Source organism: Orycteropus afer, unplaced genomic scaffold, assembly GCF_000298275.1.
Source record: "Orycteropus afer afer isolate SDZICR_OR568_19922 unplaced genomic scaffold, OryAfe1.0 scaffold00009, whole genome shotgun sequence".
In the NCBI taxonomy this organism is placed as follows: Eukaryota; Metazoa; Chordata; class Mammalia; order Tubulidentata; family Orycteropodidae; genus Orycteropus; species Orycteropus afer.
Genome location: NW_006921596.1, coordinates 7288287 through 7310310, shown reverse-complemented (window position 1 = coordinate 7310310; position 22024 = coordinate 7288287). Strand labels below are relative to the sequence as shown.

At 37.9% G+C, this 22024-nt stretch overlaps 1 protein-coding gene across 1 annotated transcript in view; it reads right to left on the bottom strand.

The window, feature by feature from the left end:
• PHKB (phosphorylase kinase regulatory subunit beta) overlaps window positions 1-22024 on the bottom strand; it is a 286088-nt gene that overhangs the window by 155997 nt on the left and 108067 nt on the right. Inside the window, exon 7 of the mRNA XM_007947818.1 lies at window positions 20259-20374. Within this exon, the coding sequence (XP_007946009.1) occupies window positions 20259-20374 (116 nt within the window). The remainder of the gene's footprint in view (window positions 1-20258; window positions 20375-22024) is intronic.

Genomic DNA, 22024 nt, shown 5'->3' with positions numbered 1-22024 from the left:
CAAAATGTTAAAGCATCCATGTTAAAAAACAAACAACATTTCCTAAAAAGCAATCACAAACACACGTGAAACAAATGAAAAACAGAAAATCTCAGCAAAGAAATGAAAAAGCTCAGAAAAGAAATGGAAGAAATAAAGAAGAACCTAAAGGAAATTTTAGAACTGAAAAATGTAATAGCTGAAATGAAAGTTCAGTGGATGGACTCAATAGCACACAGGTGGGGACAGAGGAAAAAATCAGTGAAGAAACAGACAAAAATATAAAAACTACTCAATATGAATAATACAGAAGAAAATACATTGAAAAAACAACAGAGCTTCAAGGACTTACGGGACTATGCAAAAGATCTAACATTCATTCATAAGTGTCCCTGAACGAGAAAAGATAGAGAGTAGAGCTGAAAAAGTACTTGAAATAACTGAGCAAACAATATAAGCTGAGCAAAAAACAAATAGGATAAAATAAAAAATATCTATGCCATGAGACATCACAATTAAACTTCTAAAAACTAAACAAACACATAAATAAATAAAACAAGGAACAGAAAAAACTCTTCAAAGAAGTCAGGAAAAAAAAAAACTTAGATAAAGGGGAAAAGCAATCAAAATAACAATATGTATCTCATCAGAAGCCACAAAGAACAGAAAACCACCGCAGATGAGTCCTTTCCGACTCATAGTGACCCCTCCTTGGGTTTCTGAGGCAGTATCTCTACAGAAGTAGATTGCCCAATCTTCCTTCCAAGGAGTGGCTGGTGGGTTTGAACCACCACCTTTCTGGTTAGCAGTCAAATGCCTTAGGCAAGAACAGAGGGAAGTATTTTTCAAGTCTTCAAAAGAAGGAACTGTCACCCCACAATCATTTATCTAGTAAATATATACTTTATGAATAAAGGGGAAATCAGAGCATTCTCAGATGAAGGGAAAGAAGAAAGTATGTAACTAGCAGATCTGTCCAAGAAGAATGGCTAAAGTAAGTTCTCTAAACCAAAAGGAAATGAGAAAAGAAAGAAACTTGAAACACCAAAAAGAAAGATGACAATAAGAAATATATGGCTAAAAATAGCAGATTTTTTATCTTCTGTTAATTTACTAGATTATGTTAGATGAGAAAAGCAAAATTATAATGTTACATGTATGCAGAGGAAATATTTACTATAATCATATCATCAAATAAGAAGGGCAAAAGAATTTAAAGTGGGATATAGTTTCTGTATGTCCTCTGAACTGGCAAAATGATGGCACCAGTATACTGTGGTTAATTATGTATATTTAACCCACTAGCCCACTCCATGGAAGGAAGGTTGGGCAATCTACTTCCGTAGTGATACTGCCTCGGAAACCCAAGGAGGGGTCGCTATGAGTCGGGTCTGACTCAACGGCACATAACAACAACAACAACAACAACAACAATCTAATATGTAGAGAAACCACTAAAAAGCTATACAAAGAAATATACTGAAAACCACTATAAAAAAAACCAAGATATAGTTCAAAAAAATGCACAAGTAACTCATAAGAAGGCAGAGGAAAAACCCAGAGAAATGAAAAAATAGCAAAAAGTAATAACAGACTTGGTGCTAACATGTAATTAATTACATTAAATGTAAATATCATAAATAAAACCTTAAAATACAGAGATTAACAGGATGAATTAAAAAAAAACATGATCCATCTACACACTGACTACAAGAAACTCACTTTAAATACAATACAATAAGCAGGCTAAAAGTGTAAGGATGGAAAAAAGATGTATCACACAAATACTAAAGGAGAGCAGGAGTGGCTATATTAATATCACATAAAGTAGATGTAAAAATAACAACAAGAACAAAAGTTATCAAGACAGAGTGACATTCTAGAATGATAAAAGGGTTAACTACCAAGAAGAAACAGCAATCTTAAAGATGTATGTACCAAACAACAGAGCTGCAAGATATGTCAAATGGATGGAAATGAAATCCACAATTCTAGTTGGAGACTTGAATATTTCCATCTAACTACTGATAGAACAACTATAAAGAAAACCAGCAAGGGTATTTAAAAAAAAAAAAAAAAAAACTGAACAATATCATCTATTCATAGGATCTAATCAATACTTTTAGAACAATCTGCACAAAAAGAGTCAAATGCCAAGATGAACCATATCTTTAGTCATAAACAAAATCTAGAAAAAGTAAAATTGAAATCATACTGTCTGTATTTCCCTAGGAGCTCTGGTGGCACAGTGCCTAAGACATTTGCCTGCTAATCAGAAGGTTGGCAGTTCAAGCCAGCAGCCACTCTGAATGAAGATAGGGCAATCTACTTCCATAAAGATTTACCACCCCCTGACCAATGGGGGTCGCTATGAGTCAGAATCAACTCAATGGCAGTGAGTTTGTTTTGCTTTGTTTTGGTATGTCCCTACCACAATGGAATCAAACAGTGTACTTATTTCAAGAATTTAAAAGATTTTAATGACACTAGACAGCGTAGTGCCTAAGGCACTTGACTGCTAACCAGAAGGCTGGTGCTTCAAACCCACCAGTCACTCCTCAGAAGGAAGATGGGGCAATCTACTTCCATAGTGATAATGCCTTGGAAACCCAAGGAGGGGTCGCTATGAATCGGGTCCGACTCGATGGCACATAACAACAACAACAACAACACTCTCAAAATTATTATATTATTAACTATTGAACACATTGAAATTGTTGTCATCCTTAGGTACCATCGAGTCAATTCTGACTCATGTCAGACTCTGTACAATAAAACAAAACACTGCCGGGTTGTTCACCATCCTCACAATAATGCTTAAGCCCATTTTTGCAGCCACTGTGTCAATCCATCTCATTAAGGATCTTCCTGTTTTTTTGCTGATCCTCTACTTTACCATCCATGATATTCTTATCCAAGGACTGGTCCTTTCTGACAACATGGTCAAAGTATGTGAGATGAAGTCTGGCCATTCTCACATCTAAGGAACATTCTGGCTGCACTTCTTCAAAGATAGATTTGTTCACTCTTCTGGCAGTCTGGTGTATTTCCAATATTCTTCACCAACAAATGCACCACTTCTTCTTCCTTATTCATTGCCACCTTTCATACATATATGAGGCAACTAAAAATACCATGGCTTGAGTTAGGGGCACCTTAGTATTCAAATTGACAATTTTGCTCTTTAACACTTTAAAGAAGTCTGGCAGGTGATCTGCCCAGTGCAATACATCATCTGAGTTTTTGACTGCTGCTTCTATGAGTGATGATTGTGGATTCAAGTAAAATGAAATCCCTGACACCTTCAATCTTTTCTCCATTTAATGTGATGTTGATTGCTGGGCTACTTGTAAAGATTTTTGTTTCCTTTATGTTCAGATATAATCTATCCTGAGTGTTGCAGTCTTTGATCTCCATCAGTAAGTACTTCAAACCTTCTTCACTTTCTTCACCAAGTTTGTGTTATCTGCATATTGTAGGTTGTTAATGAGTCCTCTGCCAATCCTGATGCCACATTATTCTTCATATAATCCAGCTTCTTGGATTATTTGCTCAGTATACAGACTGAATAAGTATAGTGAAAAGATACAACCCTGATGGATACCTTTCCTGATATTACACAATGCAGTATCCTACTGTTCTGTCCGAAAGACTGCATCTTGGTCTATGAACAGGCTCCTCCTCATAAGCACAATTAAGTGTTCTGGAATTCCCATTCTTTGCAACTTTATCCATAATTTGTTATGATCCACAAAGTCAAATGTCTTTGCACGGTCAATAAAACACGGGTATACATCTTTCTACTATTCTTTGCTTTCAGCCAAGATTCACCTGACATCAGCAATGATTTCCTTCATTCCATGTCCTCTTCTGAATCTGGCTTCAATTTCTGGCAGTTCCCTGATGATGTACTGCTGCAACCATTTTTGAATTATCTTCAGCAAATTTTACTTGCATACTGAAGATACTGCTTGATAATTTCTCCATACTGTTGGATCACCTTTCTTTGGAATGGGCACAAATACAGATCTCCTTCAGTCAGTTGGCTGGTAGTTGTCTTTCAAGTTTCTTGGTGTAGACAAGTGAGCACTTCCAGTTTTGCATTCATTTGTTGAAATATCTCAATATTCTGTTAATTCCTGGGACTTTGTTTTTCACCAATACAGTGAAGCTTGGACTTCTTTCTTCAATATTATCAGTTCTTGATCATGTACTACCTCCTACAATGGCTGAATGTAGAACAATTCTTTTTGGAACAGTGACTCCGTGTGCTCCTTCCATCTTCCTCTTATGTTTCTTGTGTCATTCAATATTTTGCCCATAGACTCCTCCAATACTGCTAGTCAACACTTGAACTTATTTTCAGTTTTTTCAGCGTGAGAAATGCTTCATGTGTTCTTCTCTTTTTGTTTTCTAACTCCAAGTCTTTGCACATTTCATTATAATACTTTACTTTATCTTTTTGAGCTACCCGTTGGAATATTTTGTTCAGCTCTTTTACTTCATCATTTCTTCCATTTGTTTTAGCAACTCTACATTCAAAAGCAAGTTTCAGTCTTTTCTCACATCCATTTTTTTCTTTCTTTCTGGTGTTTTTAATGATCTTTTACTGTCTTCATGTATGATGATCTGTATGCTGAGCATATAAGGTGAGAACTTGGACCATATGATTAACACAGAATCAGGGTTGGAGCAAGACTCATTAACAACCTTGTTTGGTCAAAGTGAAGAAGACTTGAAGCACTTACTAATGAAGATCAAAGCTTTCAGTATGGATTACACCTCAACATAAAATAATAATAATAAAAATCCTCACATCTGGACCAATAAGCAACATTATGATAAATAGAGAGAAGGCTGAAGTTGTCAAGGGTTTCATTTTACTTGAGTCACACTCAATGCTGACGGAAGCAGCAGGCAAGAAATCAAATGACAAAATGCATTGGGCAAATCTCCTGCAAAAGAGCCTCTTAACATGTTAAAAAAGCAAAGATGGCACCCTGAGGGCTAAGGTGCTCCTTATCCAAGCCATGGTATTTTCAGTCATCTCATACACATATGAAATCTGCACAATGAATAAGGAAGACCAAAGAAGAATGGATGAACTTGAGTTTTGGTGTTGGTAAAGACTACTAAATATATAATGGACTATATATTTGGGAGAAGTACAGTTGGAATGCTCCCTAGAAGCCAGCATGGCAAGACTTCATCTCAAGACTTCATCTTGGACATGTTATCAGAAAGAACCAGTCCCTGGAGAAGGACGTCATGCTTGATGATGGTCAGTGAAAAAGAAGAAGGCCTTCAACAAGATGGATTAACACAGTGGCTGCAACAACAGGCGCAAGCCCAGCAATGATTGTGCGGATGGTGCAGGACTGGGCAGCGTTTCATTCTGTTGTACACAGTGTCGTTATAAGTTGGAACCAACTCAACAGCATCTAACAACAATAGCAATGACATTATCATTCAAGTGGGCTGAAATAAAATGATATTCGTTTGGGAGATTGTTTGTATTAAAGTGATTTGTTACACAAATCAAAGCTTCTCTAGACAAAAAGACATAGATTTGAATTAGGTCTTTTATAACCCTCGATGGAATCCACAAAAGTAACTGGGAGATGTGAAGCATAGCTTCCATGACACAAAGGCCAGAAGAACTAGATGGTGTCCATCTGGCTACCACTACTGACTGCTCTGAAAGGGATCACATTAGAAGGTTCTGGATAGCATGGGAGAAAAATGTGCAATGAATCTCAAAAAAAAAAAAGACCATGCTTACTGGTCTGATAGACACTACTGCAAAACCTGAGACTATAGCCCTTAGACACTCTTTAAACCTGGAAGTGAGTTCACCTCTGTGGGTCAATTTTCAGCCAAACAATAGAGAGGCCTATAAGGTGAATAATAACACTAGGGGGTATGCACTCCTTAGAACAATCAACCAATATGAGATCAAAAGGCCAACATTTGTCCAGGGATAAACCTCAGAAGACAGAAGTGATAGGAAAGAAGGACGAATGGAAATGGGAAACAAAGAGGATGTGAGAAGAGTACTGTTACACTGTGGGGATTGTAATCAATATCACAAAACAAAATGCATATGAATTATTGAAGGAGCTCTGGTAGCGTAGTGCCTAAGGCACTTGACTGCTCATCGGAAGGCTGGCAGTTCAAACCCACCAGCCACTCCTCAGAAGGAAGGTTGGGCAATCTACTTCCACAGTGATACCGCCTCGGAAACCCAAGGAGGGGTCGCTATGAGTCGGGTCCAACTCCACGGCACATAACAACAACAACGTGAATTATTGAATGGAAAACCAATTTGCTCTGTAAACTTTTACCCAAATCACAATAAAAAGTTAAAAAAAAAAAAAAAAAAAGTACACGGCAGGCATGAGAATGCTTTAATTCCCTGAGTTATACTTCTGGTGGTGCAGTTGTTAAAGATTCTGGCTGCTAACTAAAAGGTTGGCACTTTGAACCTATCAGCAGTTCCACGGAAGAAAGATGAGGCACTCTGTTTCTGTAAAGATTTACAACTTTGGAAAGACTATGGAGTAGTTCTACTCTGTCCTATAGGTTCCACTATGAGTTGGAAATGACTCAAAGGCAGTGGATTTAGATTTGGGGCTTTATACCTTCTAAAGAACAAGGATTTCATAGTCGTATGTTTTCGATGAAGTCCATGAATTGTTCAGTAGTCCATGTAAGTACATAAAATGAAGATGAATGGATGGACAACAGCTTTTATCATAGCTCAATGACTGGAACATCAAAAATGACTTAGAAAAGACTAAGTACTTACTTTAAATAATAAGTATTGTATGGAATAAAATAGTCACTATGATCATCTTAAACTGAGTAAAGTTGTACTATGATAGTTACTTATCAGAGAGAGATTTTAGTGAAGACATTTTTTATTGGAAAAGCTAAGAGAATAAAACATAAAACTACAAGACAACAATAACAATCACAACAGAAAAAGCCCTGAAAAATCAGATTTTAATTCTCTTTGCTTCTACAGCATTCTTTATATCTCAAAATACAAGATTTACCAAAGTAGAAAAGGAAATTATGTTGTTAAATGTAAATTTCTGCTTAGTATCTAATGTTTCAGAAAAGTTTTCTTTCCATTTTGATATGTATCTGGATTACAAAATTATTAAGTACATCTTTCTTTTTTGCTTCCCAATAGCCAAGAAATTCAAAGGTAGGGCTTGGAATTCAATTTACATTTTATAGCAAAGCATCATCTTTCACCAAACAAAAGAGATATGGGAATAGGAATATCCTTGTATAAACAAAGACAGTGGGATTTAGAGATTAAAATAGATAAATTAAACTTGGAGAGGGTGAGAAAACTACTTGGATATATAACTCTGGGGGTTGAGAATTAGTGCTATAATAAATAGGCATCAAAATGATGTATGAAAGAAAATGTACTTCAATCAAATAATAAAGGATTTAAAAAATACACAGTCATTTATGAAAAGGCTTAGAGACTGAATAGGAGAAAAACGGAGAATTACCAGATATCCACCCAGAGACTCTATGTAAAGAAGCATATTGCCTGAGGAAAAGTCAAATCAACAGACAAATCAGAAAAGCAGGGAGGGGGTGCTGAGGAAACATTTTTAGAGAATCAGAGTGAGCCTACCAAAACGGGCCCTTTTATAGAAGCTACGGAAAGGAAGAGGCTGATGTTACAGTAGGGTTCAGCTAAATTCCATGACAGCATTTTAGAAGAAAAATTCTGGGTTTTACCTAACAAGAACTAAGTAATTCAAGTATTTGGTCTGAAAGGGATTGCAGCAAATCTGTGACTGAAACAGGGCAGATCAGGGAGAGTCTGAAATCCACTTCATTAGGCTGAATCAAGCTGTAGTGATTAATGAAAGAAGACATCCTTGAAACTTATCAATCCCACCAGGGGTTTACACCCTGCCATTCTTTCTGGGCCTGGTGAGTACTTGGATGGGAGACTGCCTGGGAATGCTGGGTGCTGCAGGCTTTCTAGGAGCTCTGGTAGCATAGTGCTTAAGGCACTTGACTGCTAACCAGAAGGCTGGCGGTTCAAACCCACCAGCCACTCCTTGGAAGGAAGGTTGGGCAATCTACTTCCGTAGTGATAGTGCCTCAGAAACCCAAGGAGGGGTAGCAATGAGTTGGGTCTGACTCGATGGCACATAACAACAACAACAGTCTTTCAAACTTTACAACTTTTTAAAACTTTACAACCTAATGTGTTACATACAGTATAAACAACTTTACACTTGCAGACCTATGACCTGGCATCAAGCTCTGGCTCTACCATACTCATACTGAGATGTATGACTTTAGGAAAAAAAGTTTCAAAACTTCTAAAATTTCAGCTTCTTCCTATATAATAGACAGTAATATTCCCTTCCTGGCCTATATTAAAAGGTGTTCTATAAGTATACAGGACTACAGAATTCTATTATAAAGGCCACTGAGCATAGATGCTAAGAAGACTTGGACCTCAGAACAGTATGTGTATGTGCTGGGGAGAAGGGATCGGTGATGGTGATTATCTTCTTAGATGCAGCGTACAGCTGAGAAGGGATGTACCAGGCTTGGCAAGTGAAGGAAGGAACATTTATACAGCCAGTCACTTAGGATGAGGTCCTACCAAACCAAAACCAAACTCACTGCCGTTGAGTCAGATCCGACTCATAGTCAATTCTTGAGTTTCCTTCCAAGGCGGAATCACTACGGAAGTAGTTTGCCCAGTCTTCCTTCTGAAGAGTGGCTGGTGGGTTTGAACTGCAAGCCTTCTGGTTAGCACTCAAATGCCTTAGGCACTACGCCACCAGAGCTCCCAGATGAGACCCTAGAGAGCACTAAAGTGACAGATGATACTGCCCATCAGATAGTTCTCTGTTCTGTCTGCCTCTTGCTAAGGAGGGCTATATAGCACAGAAAGAGAGGAGGAACTGAAGAAAAAATAAAAATGGAAAAGGCAGTACAATTATTTACAGCCAAGTTCTTTAAAACAAATGAATAAGCAAAAACTAACAGTTGGTATGGAGTCAACTCTGACTCATGCCAACCCCATGTGTTTCAGAGTAGAACTGAGGCTTATATAACTTTCAATGGTTGTGGTGTTTCAGAATTAGATCACCATGCCTTTCTTCCAAGGCACCACTGGGTGAATCTGAATCACCAACTGTTCAGTTAATAGTTGAGCATCTAACCATTTGTACTACCCAGGGATCCTAAAACCAAAAAACCAAGCTCACTGCCATCGAGTAGTTTCCAACTCATAGCAACCCCCACTGGGTTTCGGAAGTAGATCGCCTCGTCTTGCTTCCATGGAGCAGCTGGTGAGTCTGAACTGCTGACCTTCCATTTAGCAGTCAAGTATCTTATCCACTACACAACCAAAATTCCTTAGGGATCCTTAGCAAGTATTATATAAGAATTCATACTGCCTAAAACTGTAAGAACAGCTTAAGGATATACTCTGGGGTGTCCTATGGTATTAAAAGATTAAGAGTTGTGACTTGCTTCCTGACTGAAAGCAGATCTACATCCACCACACAGATCTAAGCACAGAGAGCGACGGGCCGCCTACCACTACTGCCAATGTAGCAGCCCTGAGCGCGATGGGGTTCAAGTGAATGCAGCTTCAAAATACACTCTTTTGGCTTTAGTGGTGACATGCCAAAATTTGGCTGTAAAGACTTAACCTCAGAAACAGGTGGAAAAAATGTTCAAAGTTCTTTTTGGGAATTGTGAAATGTTATACCATGGAAAATTAAAAGATGAATGATAAATGTGTAAAATCTGTCATCCAAACCTAAAGGGCAAACTTCATTTCCTATCCATTTGAATAAAATTGGTCTGATCCAATTAAGATTAATTTTGCATGCAATAGGTAGCAAAAAACTTCACATAATGATTTTCCAGCCTTGAAATAAAACCCTTACTCATTATATATAAAGACTGCCACCTCAGCTAAAGGAAAACAAGTTGGAGCCTTTTTTTTCTCTCCCTGAAGTGACCTTTCCACACCTCACTTTCTAAGGTTAATGGTTACCTTTAATTCAAGGTTCATTCTGAGTTTACTACAATTCTTACAAACAGAAAAACCCTTAATCCAAATATTTTATACTGAAAGTAATGGCTGTGAACTCACATTGTTGCTGAGTTGGTTTTGACTCACTGATCCCATGTGACGGGACCCAGCTGCCCTATAGGGTTTTCTAGGCTGTGATCTTATGGGAATAGATTGCCAGGCCTTTCCTTCGCAGAGTCTCTGAGTGGGTTCAAGCTGCCCATATGTGAGTGGGTTCAAGCTGCCCACCTGTGGTTAGCAGCTGGGCATTTATCTGTTGTGCCACCAGAGTTCCTGAAATCACATTGGTATATACTGAAACAGTTATTTCAAAAAATCAGAAAATGAACCCCATGATCATAAATTCCAAAAAGGTAAATGCTTTTTAATCAGCTTATCTATTCAGATCTACTTTCTTTCTTGCCATCTGAATTGTTGACAACTTAACTTGGTTGATGGCTAAAATGTAACATTATCTTCTTATTTTTAGTATTTGAGGTCAACACATGGGGTTGTCATGAGTTAGCATCCATTTGATAGTAACTGGCACTGATACAAGGAGTAATGAAATAGTGCCTCACTGTGATTTTGGTTTGTATTTCCCTAATGAATAATGACATTGAGTGTCTTTTCATGTACTATTGACATTAGTATACCTTCTCTGAAGAAATGTCTATTTTTTGTCCAAAATGGAATTGGGTTGTTTGTCTTTTTCACTGATGAGATTAAAAGTTCTTTATACATTCCTGACATAAACACCTTATCAGATACATGATCTGTACATAAATTCCCCCATTCAGTCTTGACTGTATCCTATGATATACGAAAATTTTTAATTCTCATGAAATCTAATTTATCTCTTCTCTTGTTTGTGATTTTGATATCACAACTAAGAAAACCATTGCCCAATCCAAGGTCATGAATATTTTACCTCTATGTTTTCTTCCATGAGTTTGCTTTAATCCTTATATTTAAAGGTCCTTTTGAGTAAAAGTTTGTATATGGTGTAAGGTACAGGTCAACTTCATTCTATTCCATTTAGCTACTCAATTTTACTGGCATCATTTGCTGAAGAAACTATTCTTTCCCATGTAATCGTCTTGGTACTCACTGAAAATCAACTGCTCACAGATGTGAGGGATTATTTTTGCACTCTTAATTATATTCCATAGGTTTATGAGTCTATCTTTATGTTACTACCACATTGTTTTCATTAATGGAGATTTGGAGTAACTTTTGAAATTGAGAAGTGTGAGTTTTCCAACTTCTTTTTCTAGACTCTTTTGGATATTTGGGATCCCTTGCCATCCCACATGCATTTTTAAATAAGCTTTTGTATTTCTGAAAAACACACACACATACACACACACACATTGGTATTTTGATAGGGACTGCATTAAATCTCTGAATTGCTTTCAGGAATAAAGCCATCTAAAAATATTAAGTCTTCCTATCAATGAACATCTGGTAGCATAGTGCCTAAAGGCACTGGACTGCTAACCAGAAGGCTGGCGGTTCAAACCCACCAGCCACTTCTCGGAAGGAAAATGGGGCAATCTACTTCCGTAGTGATAGTGCCTCGGAAACCCAAGGAGGGGTCACTATGAGTCAGGTCCGACTCGATGGCACATAACAACAACAACAATCTATGAACATGGAATGTTCTATCGTTTATTTATATCTTTGAAATTTCTTTCAATGATATATTGTTATTAGTGTGCAAATCATGTCTTTGGTTAAATTTATTCTGAAGTATTTTATTCTTATTAATGCTACTCATGGAATTGTTTTCTTATTTTCCCTTTTAGATTGCTCACTGTTAATACGTAGAAATACTAATGATTTTTATATGTGGATCATGAATCCTAAAACAATGCTAAATATACTTCTTAGCTAATAGCTTTTAAGTGTGTAGTATTTTCAATATATAAGATTATACCATCTGTGAATATAGTCTTACTTCTTCCTTTCCAACGTGAATGCCTTTTATTTCTTTGTTCTGCCTAATAGTTCTGACTAGAACTTCCAGTAGGATGTTAAATTTCACTGCCGTCGTGTCAGATCCAACTCATAGCAGCCCCTCCTTGGGTTTCCGAGGTGGTATCACTATGGAAGTAGAAGCCCAACCTTCCTTCCGAGGAGTGGCTGGTGGGTTTGAACTGCCAGCCCTCTGGTTAGCAGTCAAATGCCTTAGGCACTATGCCAAATAGCACTGTCTAAAAGTGGGTATCCTTGTCTTGTTTCTGATCGTAGGGGGAAAACGTTCAGTCTTTGACCACTGAGGGAGCTCTGGTGGTGTAGTACGTAAGGCATTTGACTGCTAACCAGAAGGCTGGCAGTTCAAACCTACCAGCCATTCCTCAGAAGAAAGGTTAGGCAATCTACTTCCGTAGTGATACCACCTCAGAAACCCAAGGAAGGGTTGCTATGGATCAGAGCTGACTCGACAGCAGTGCATTTGGTTTGGTTTTTGACCACAGAGTATGTTAGCTGTGAGTTTTTCACAAATGCCCTTAATCATCTGAGAAGTTTCCCTTCTGCTCCTAATTTGTGCTTTTATCTTGAAAAGGTGTTAGATTTTGTGAGATAATTTTTCTACATCAATTAAGATGATAATGTGTTTTTCCCTTCATTTTATTAATGATTTTCAGTATGTTGAATTGCCTTTACACTCCTATGATAAATCCCATTTTGTTATTTTAATATGACCTTTTAATATACTGCTGGAGCCTGTTAATTATTATTTTGTTAAAGATTTTTGCTTCTACATTTAAAAAGATGACAGTCTGTCATTTTTCTTTTGTTGTGAAATCTTTGGTTTTGGTGTTAGGGTAATGCTGGCCTCTTAGAATGAATAAAGAATTGTTCAGTAATTCTTCTTTAAAGGTATGATAAGGAGCTCTGGTGCTGTAGTGATTAAAGCATTGGGCTGCTAACCAAAAGGTTGGGGGTTTGAACCCACCAGCCACTCTGTGAGAGAAAGATGAGGCAGTTCTGCTTTGGTAAATATTTATAGCCGTACAAACCCCATGGGGCAGTTCTATTCTGTCCTAAATGGTCACGCCAATTCAGAATTGACTCAGTGGCCCTGAGTTTGGTATTAAAGGTAAAGTTAGAACTCCCAAGAGAAGGCATTGGGTACTGGACTTTATTGGCAAGTTTTTCATTACAAATTTTATTTCTGTTGTGCTACCAGAGCTCCTGAAATCACATTGGTATATACTGAAATAGTTATTTTGGTATATTGTTAAAGGTCAATTCATATTTTCTACTAATTACTAAGTCAGTTTTGCAGTTTATATGTTTCTAGGAATTTGACCATTTCATCTAGGTTGCCTGTTGGCCTACAATAGTTTTTGGTATTTGTTTATTATCCTTTTTATTTCTGTAGAATAGGTAGTAGAAGCCTGGTGGTGCTATGTCAAGCTCTTGATTGCTAATGAAAGTGTGGGCAGTTCAAACCCACTAGCTGCTCTGTAGGAGAAAGTGCAGCAGTCTGCTTCTGTAAAGATTACAGCCTTGGAAACCCTATGGGCAATTCTACTATATCCTATACTAGGAGTTAGAATTGACTTGACAGCAATGGGTGTTTTGTTTTTTAAAGTGGGTAGTAATGTCCCTATTTTCATTTCTGATTTAGTAATCTAAGTCTTCTTCCTTTCTTCTTGGTCAGTCTACCTTAAAAAAACAAAAACCAAACTCACTGCCATCAAGTTGATTCCACTCATAGCAACCCCCTCTTGAGTATCTGTATGGAAGTAGATTGACCAATCTTCCTTTGGAGGAGCGGTTGGTGGGTTAGAACCACCAGCCTTTTGGTTAGCAGTCAAATACCTTAGGCATTTTGTTAATCTATTCAAAGGTCCAACTTTTGGTTTAGGTGATTCTCTCTACCTTTTTTTCTTTTCTGAATTATGTTTATTGCTACACCAATCATTATTGTATCCTTCTTCCTGCTAGCTTTGAATTTAGTTTCTTCTTTCTAGTTCTTTATGGTATAAAGTTATATACCAATTTGAGGTTTGTTTTTTTTTTTTTACTGTAGGTTATTTATAGCTATAAACTTTGTCTAAGCACTATTTTATGTGTATCCCATAAATATTGGTATGTTGTATTTATATTTTAATTCATCTTTAAGTATTTTCTAATTCTTAATTTCTTGATTTTTTTTGGTAGTGTAAGACTGTGTTACTTAATATGGACACATAGGAGAATTTTCCAATTTTCCTTCTGTTACTGATTTCTAGGCCAATTCCACTGTAGTTGGTGAAGATAATATGATCACAAAATTTTAAAATCTATTAAAAATTCCTCTGCAGCTTAACAAATATCTACTCCAAAGGATGCTGTATATTCTCTGTGCAGTTGAAAAAATGTACATGTTGCTATAGATAATGGGTGGAGGTCTCAATATATGTCTGTTAAGTCTACACCCACTCCTCACTGTATTCACATGGTTCCAAAGACTAGGTCATTATGTACAAATCAGCGTTATGTGAAAACGGAGGATGACCAACGTCAATCACAAAATGGAAGATGACTACATCATTACATCATGGCCAAACCACTGAGAATCATGGCCCAGGCAAGTGACACATAACCTTAACCATCACAGTCAGTGTTACTCTTGCCTTGCACACTGGTGTTCATTACTGCCAGGTGTACATCATTAATGCTCAAAATAGTTCACAGTAGATTTTTTACTATTGTTGTAAATGTCAAATACCAGATAACTAGATAGTGAGTAAGTTAGGAGTAGGTGTAGGGTGTTTGTAGTGTTGTGCAAGTCTTCAATTTCCTTATTGAGCTTCTCTCTGGATGGTCTATCCATTATTGAAAGTGGTGTATGGACATCTCAACTATGACTGTGGAATTTTCTATTGCTCCTTTCAATCCTGTCAAATTGTGCCTTGAGCCTCCATTGTTAGGTATGTTTATCTCTATAATTTTATATTTTCTTTTGATAAATTGAACCTTTTATCAATATATAATGTACTTTTCTATCTCTTGTAACAATTTTTTACTTAAAATCTATCTGCCAACCACTCAGAAAAGGATCAAAATTGGACATCCTGGGTAGAACGGAGGAAAACGTGGAAAAAAATTAAAAAACTTTTATGTTTACCAGTTACCAGGATCACTGGTCAGATAGAAACTACTGAAGCCCCCAAGACTATGGCCCTTAGTCACCTTCAGGTCCGGAATTGGACTCACTCCCATGGCTAACTTTCAGCCAAACAATAGATAGGCCTATGAGCTGAAGAACTCAAACAGGGAGAGGCACTTCTTAGAAGAATCAAGCACGGGAGATCAGAAGGGCATCATTTGCATAGGCATAAAGCTAGGGAGGCAGGAAGGCACAGGCAAGAAGGACACAGGGAAAGGACACAAGGAGGAAGTGGGAAGCGAGATATTAAATTGTAGGAGTAAACAGTGTCACAAAAAAACGCATATGAATTGTTGAATGTAAAACAAATCTACTTTGCAAAATTTCATGCAATCACAATAAAAAGTTAAAAATGTTACTATTATACTTCTTGAAAAAAGATTTTTATAAAGATATTGTTTTGTTAAAATGTGTTAAAATATTTAAAATGAACAACAACAACAAAAAATCAATCTTTTCTATTACTATAACCACATTTCCTCTTGCTTGATTATTCTTTGCATGGAATGTCTTTTCTAATCCTTTCACTTCCAACCTATTTGTGCCTCTGGATCTAAAGTGACTTTGTTATAGACAGTATATACTTGGTTCTTTTTTCTTTTTAAATTAATTCCACCAACCAAGGCCTCCTAAGTGAGAGTTAAATATATTTACATTTAACATAATTAATACTGATAAGGACTTTTGTAATTTAGTTATTTGTTTTCTATATGTCTTAGGCCCTTCTTGCTTTCTTTCTTCCTTTACTGCCTTGTTTTTGTGTTTAACTTTTTATAGTGTATCTTTTTTATTACTTTATCATATCTGTATATTTTTTAGTTATTTTCTTGCTGGTTACTATAGGGATTACAAACTTAAATTTATACCAATCTAATTTTAATTAACACCAATTTAGCATCAATATTATACCAAAACTCTGCTCCTATAACTCTATGTCCCCATTATGTTGTTTAACAAATTGCTTCTTTGAGTGTGTCCAATAATATGGATTTATAATCACTATTTCATGCACTGGGAGCTCTGGTTTTAAACTCATACAGAAAAACAAGAGGAGCTATAAACCAAAAATACAACTATACTGGCTTTCATATTTATCTATGTACACACCTTTACCAGTGTTTCTTATTACTTTCTATGGCTTCAAGTTGGGTTTCTGAGGCGGTATCACTATGGAAGTAGATTGCCCCATCTTCCTTCTGAGAAGTGGCTGGTGGGTTTGAACCACCAGCCTTCTGGGTAGCAGTCAAATGCCTTAGGCACTATGCTACCAGAGGTCCGCTTGGTTTAGTTTTTTATGGCTTCAAGTAACTGTCAAGTATCCATTCATTCCAGCCTGAACAGACTCTCTTTAGCATTTCCTACAGGGTAAATCCACCAGCAACAAATTTCCCCAGCTTTCCTTTATCTGGGAATACCTTAATTTTTCCCTCATTTTTGGAGGATAGCTTTGCTGGATACATAATTTTTGTTTGATAAGTTTTTCTTTCAGAACTTTGAATGCATCATTCTACTGCCTTTTGGTATTCATAGTTTCTAGTGAAAAATAGTTAATCTTATCGAGCATCCCTTGTATGTAAGGAGTCACTTCTCTCTTGCTGCTTTCAAGACTCTCTTTGTCTTTGGTTTCAGTAGTTTAATTATAATGTATCTCAGTGTGGATGTCTTTGAGTTTGTCCTACTTGGCATTCATTGTACGTCGTGTATGTGAAAGTTAGTGTATTTTAATAAATTTGAGATTTCCACCATTATTTCTTGAATTAGTCTTTCTGTTACTTTCTCTCTTCCCTCTCCTTCTGGTACTCTCATTATTTGTATGTTGGTGGGCTTAATGGTATTGTACATTTCTCAGAGTCTCTGTTCATATTTCTTCATTATTTATTTCTGTTTTAGCTTTCCTTCTGCTTACTCAAAACTGAACAACTCTAGTAAACTTTTCATTTTAATTTTTGTACTTTCCAGCTGCAGAATTTTTATTTGGTTCTTTACTATTATTTGTATCACTTTATTGATATTCTCATTTTGGTGGGACATCATACTCCTGGTTCCTTTAGTACTTTGTCCATGGTTTTCTTTAGGTCCTTGAGAATATTTAAGACCACTGATTTGAAGTCTTTGTTTACTAAGTCCAATGTCTAGGCTTTCTAAGAAACTGTCTTTAATTTCTTCATTCCTTTTGTTGAGCCATATTTTCTAGACTCATTGCAAACTTCATAATTTTGCATTGAAAACTGGAAATGCTGGATATTATAATGTGGTGACTCTAGTAATTAGATCTTTCCTCCTTCCCAGAGTTTTTTTAATTACTGCTGGCTGTGGGTGGTAGCTGTTTGTTTAGTGACTTGTAAACTATCTTTAAGGAGCTCTGATGGCACTGTGTTTAAAGCCACCAGCCACTCTGTGGGAGAAAGATGAGGCAGTCTGCTTCCATAAAGATTTAAAGCCTTGGAAACTGTGTGGAGCAGTTCTACATTGTCCTACCAGGTGGGTGAGCCAGACTTGACTTGATAGCAGTGGGTGGGTAAACTATCTTTGTAAACACTGTATATGCACTGCCCTGTGTGGTTACTAAAATGATGCTCCCTCCATTAACTTAGGAGCTCTGGTGGCGTAGTGCCTAAGGCACTTGACTGCTAGCCAGAAGGCTCATGGTTCAAACCCACTAGCCACTCCTCTGAAGGCAGGCTGAGCAATCTCCTTCTGCAGTGATACCCCAAGGAGGGGTCCCTATGAGTAGGGTCCCATCCAAGGGCACATAACAACAACAACAACAACAAACCATTAACTTAGTGGTCAGAGTGATCTGACACAGATTTCCTCAAACACCTGGAGGCAATCAACAACAGGTACCAGTTTTAGAAGCTGACCTTTGTGCATTTACGGGGCATGTCTTCAACACTTGACTGAGCACTTTTATTTACTTCTTGTTTGCTCAAAGACTGAAGGCCAACCAGAAGCAAGAGCTGACTGCCCTATGTGAGCACATGTCTCATTTTGGGCACGCACACAGCCTTACAGATTGCCAGGATATGTTCAAGGCTGTCCAAGTTCTTACTCTACAACAACTCACTCCCCAGCTTTTCTTCCTGAAGTTATTAGCATGTCTATTGTCTGAACTAACTCATATCCTTTTCCCCAGGCTGCAATGACTGGTTCATTTGCTTTTAAATGTTTTTGAGGAATGCCCTCACCATAGCCATTTCCCTGCCTGAGAGAATTCTAAGTGAAATAAGGGGAAACTCTTTGTGTAAGTCCTTCAAGAGACACCAGACATTACCAAAACCGACAACCCTAACTCTTTGAGGACAAGGTCTACCCTGCTGGCTCTGACAGTCTTTAAGACTGCCACTAAGCTGGAGAAACAGTAATAGGACAAGTTAAAATGTCACAAAGCTCATTTTTCTTTTTTTAAAAATTAGCATTATTTGCTTTGTTTATTGTAAATCTTTTAACTTGGTTGCTATAAACCTTTGATTATTGTGGTGATTAAGGTTGTGTGTCAACTTGGCTGGGCTTGGTTGAGTGACTGGGCAGCTGAACGTAGTTATTCCTCGTGGTGAGATTGGTAATTAACTCCATGGTGGAATCTATTGGAGCAGCTCAGTAGCTGCTTTGGGTCTGTGGTCTGCTTCCTGCATATAAGAAACAGTTTGGGAACGATCTCTAGCCTATGGCACGCTGGAACCCTCCATGCAACTGCATGGTTGTTCAGCAACCTGTCATGCTCTGCCAACCCTGGGACTTTTAATGGACTTGAATTAATGGCCTACCATGTGATTTTGTAATACCGGGACTGTGCCTTTTCACTTTTCAACCTTGGGCTTGTCAGTCTCACCAGCCAGCAGCGGAGTGATGAAAAGCCTCTAGCTCCACTGAGTCAGGAGCAGGAGGCAGAGCTGAAGCCCAAGGCTGAGGGGCTTTCACACACCCCTAGAGCCTGGCACTTTGAACTCGGACTTAAAGCCTCCAAATTGTAAGAGAATAAACTGTTTCTTCAAGCCATCCCATTTGTGGTATACTCTTGTCAGAGGGGCACAGAAGTAACCAATACAATTATTTCCCAGAGCTCTGAAAAAGTTGATTCTAATGGTTTTTGCCAGTTGTCTTGTGTATGTTTTAAGTTACTTACTCTTATTTTTGCAACTATTCTCTGGCCCCAATTTTATCTTTAGAAGATGACTTCTTGGGCATAAAGTGAGGATGAAATCCTAATTGAGGGATGCATTCAGTCATAAAGCTATTTCCTTTAAAGAGCAATGAAACTTCCTAAAGTACTAACATTAATCATCAACTATTGCTTATCCAAGGAGCTCTGGTAGCATAGTGCCTAAGGCACTTGACTGCTCACCAGAAGGCTGGTGGTTCAAGCCCACCAGCCACTCCTCGGAAGGAAGGTTGGGCAATCCTACTTCCGTAGTGATACTGCCTCGGAAACCCAAGGAGGGGTCGCTATGCGTCGGGGCCGACTCGACGGCAAACAACAACAACAACATTGCTTATCCAAACCCAGTATACCACAACTCAAGATGTCGGTGATACCTTTTACAGATGATACTAAATGTTAAGTTTTGCGTGAAGAACTAGATATTAAGTTTTACAGGAAGAATTACATGGTTAGGATAAAAAAATCAGTTCTATAACACGGAACAGAAATTTTACCATGCAATACATACACAACTGATGTTTGGAAATTTTAGTATACTTGACCTTTCAAGTAACATCACTTCAAACAGGTAAAGAAAGTGACTTGCATGAGCAGAAAGGTCAAGCCATCAATTAGTGATGAAGGCTGACACGAATACACTGACATATTGGGAGGTGGGAAAACTCCCTGATCTTTTCATGCATCACTCTATGGGCACTGAGAGATGATTCTTTTGTTTAATTGTAACTGAATTTCATTTGTATCATGTAGAAAAAATAAATTAAAATGAACATAGACACCACAGTTGCAATCTAACTTTGAGTTTATACTCAAATTCTATACATTAAATGAGTGGGAAAAAAAAACACACTCAGAAATCAGCTAATTACCTTGAATGTAGCTCAGTACCACCATTATTATATTTGCTTCCTCTTTCCCAAACACCAAAGTCAGGCACCCGGTAAACTCTTTCTACACAAAATACAAGGTTTTGAATAAAAGAGACCTGAAAGAAAAAAGAAATAAAAAATAATTACATATGAAATAACAGGATCTTTAGATATTAATAGGAACAATCAGATATCATATGAATTTCCAGATCATATTTACCTCAAACACATTTTTTAATATATTGAAATTCTTGTGATTATCATATTGCTAAGCATGTTCTCTCTCTCTCTCTCTCTCTTTTTTTTATTTGTGATTTGGGTGAAAGTTTACAGAGCAAATTCACTTTCCATAAAGCAGCTCACATACACTTTTTCTCATGACATTGACTACAATTTACCACAATGCAACAGCTCCCCTCCTACTTCTTCCCCATAGTTACTTCTTCCCTGTGTCCTTCCCTCCATGCACTCCTGCCCCCTGAGCTGTCTCCCTGTGCACACACAGACCTTCTATTATCCCATGATTGTTCTCAACAAGGAGTGTTATCTACCTAGTGTAAAGGTTCACCTCATAAGCCTGTCTATTGTTTGGCTGGAAGCCACAGGTGTGGGTTCCATTCCAGACCTGAAGGGCAGCTAGGGGCCATAGTCTCAGTGGTTCCATCAGGGTCTATTAGACCAGCAAACCTGATCCTTGATCCTTTTTTTTTTTTAATGATTTGAGCTTTGTCCCACATTGTTCTCTCACTCTATCCAGGATCTCCTACATAGATCCCCCTCCAAGTGGTAGATAATGGTAGTCAGGCACCAACCAGTTCTTCTGGTCTCATAGTCATATAGGCTGAGGACTGCATGGTATACCAGTGGCTTGGGCTAATTGTTTCCATGAATCTTTAGTTTTCCTCATTCTTCCTTGCTCTGGATGAGGAGAGACCCATCGTTGCATCTAGATGGCTACTCACAAGCTTTTAAGATCCCAGTTGCTACTCACCAAAAAAGGATGTGGAACAATGTTTTGTGTAGTAGGTTATGCCAATTGAGTTTGATGTCCCCTGCGACTATGGTCCCGAGCCCACAGGTCCAACTACTCACTCCCTTTGGGTAGCTGGCTGTGCCCAAGAAGTGACAACAACCTTGTCCCTTGTCAGCTCTACTATATACCTGGGAATTCTAACAGAACATACAAATACACTTGTAGAAACATTGTCTTCCAACCCTATACATGGCCTTGGGCATACTGCCCCTGACAAAAACATACCTAATAGTTCATCTTGTCCACCCATCTATCCACCCATATACCCAATGTTTGCCTTCACTGACAACGCAGTACTGTATGTGCAAAAGGGTTCAGCTTTGTTGTCTGCATATCCCATGTACTTCTCTATATCTTCCTCTTCCTCAATGCCACCATGTTGGTCACTCACATTTGGTACATGCCCTTCTCTTCACCCAAATCAATACTTGTCTCTACCTATCTAATAGTGTTGCTCCCCTCCCCTTCGACCCCTGGTAACCAATAAAGAAAATCTCCTTTTATAGATAAACCTTTCCTTGACTTTTTACAATAACGGACTAATACAATATTTGCCCTTCTGTGACTGGCTTATTTTACTCAGCATAATGTCCTCCAAGTTCATCCACATTATGCCAATTCTATGCTATGCTTTAGGGTTGCATAGTATTCCATTGGGAGCTCTGGTAGCATAGTGGCTAAGGCACTTGACTGCTAACCAGAAGGCTGGTGGTTCAAACCCACCAGCCACTCC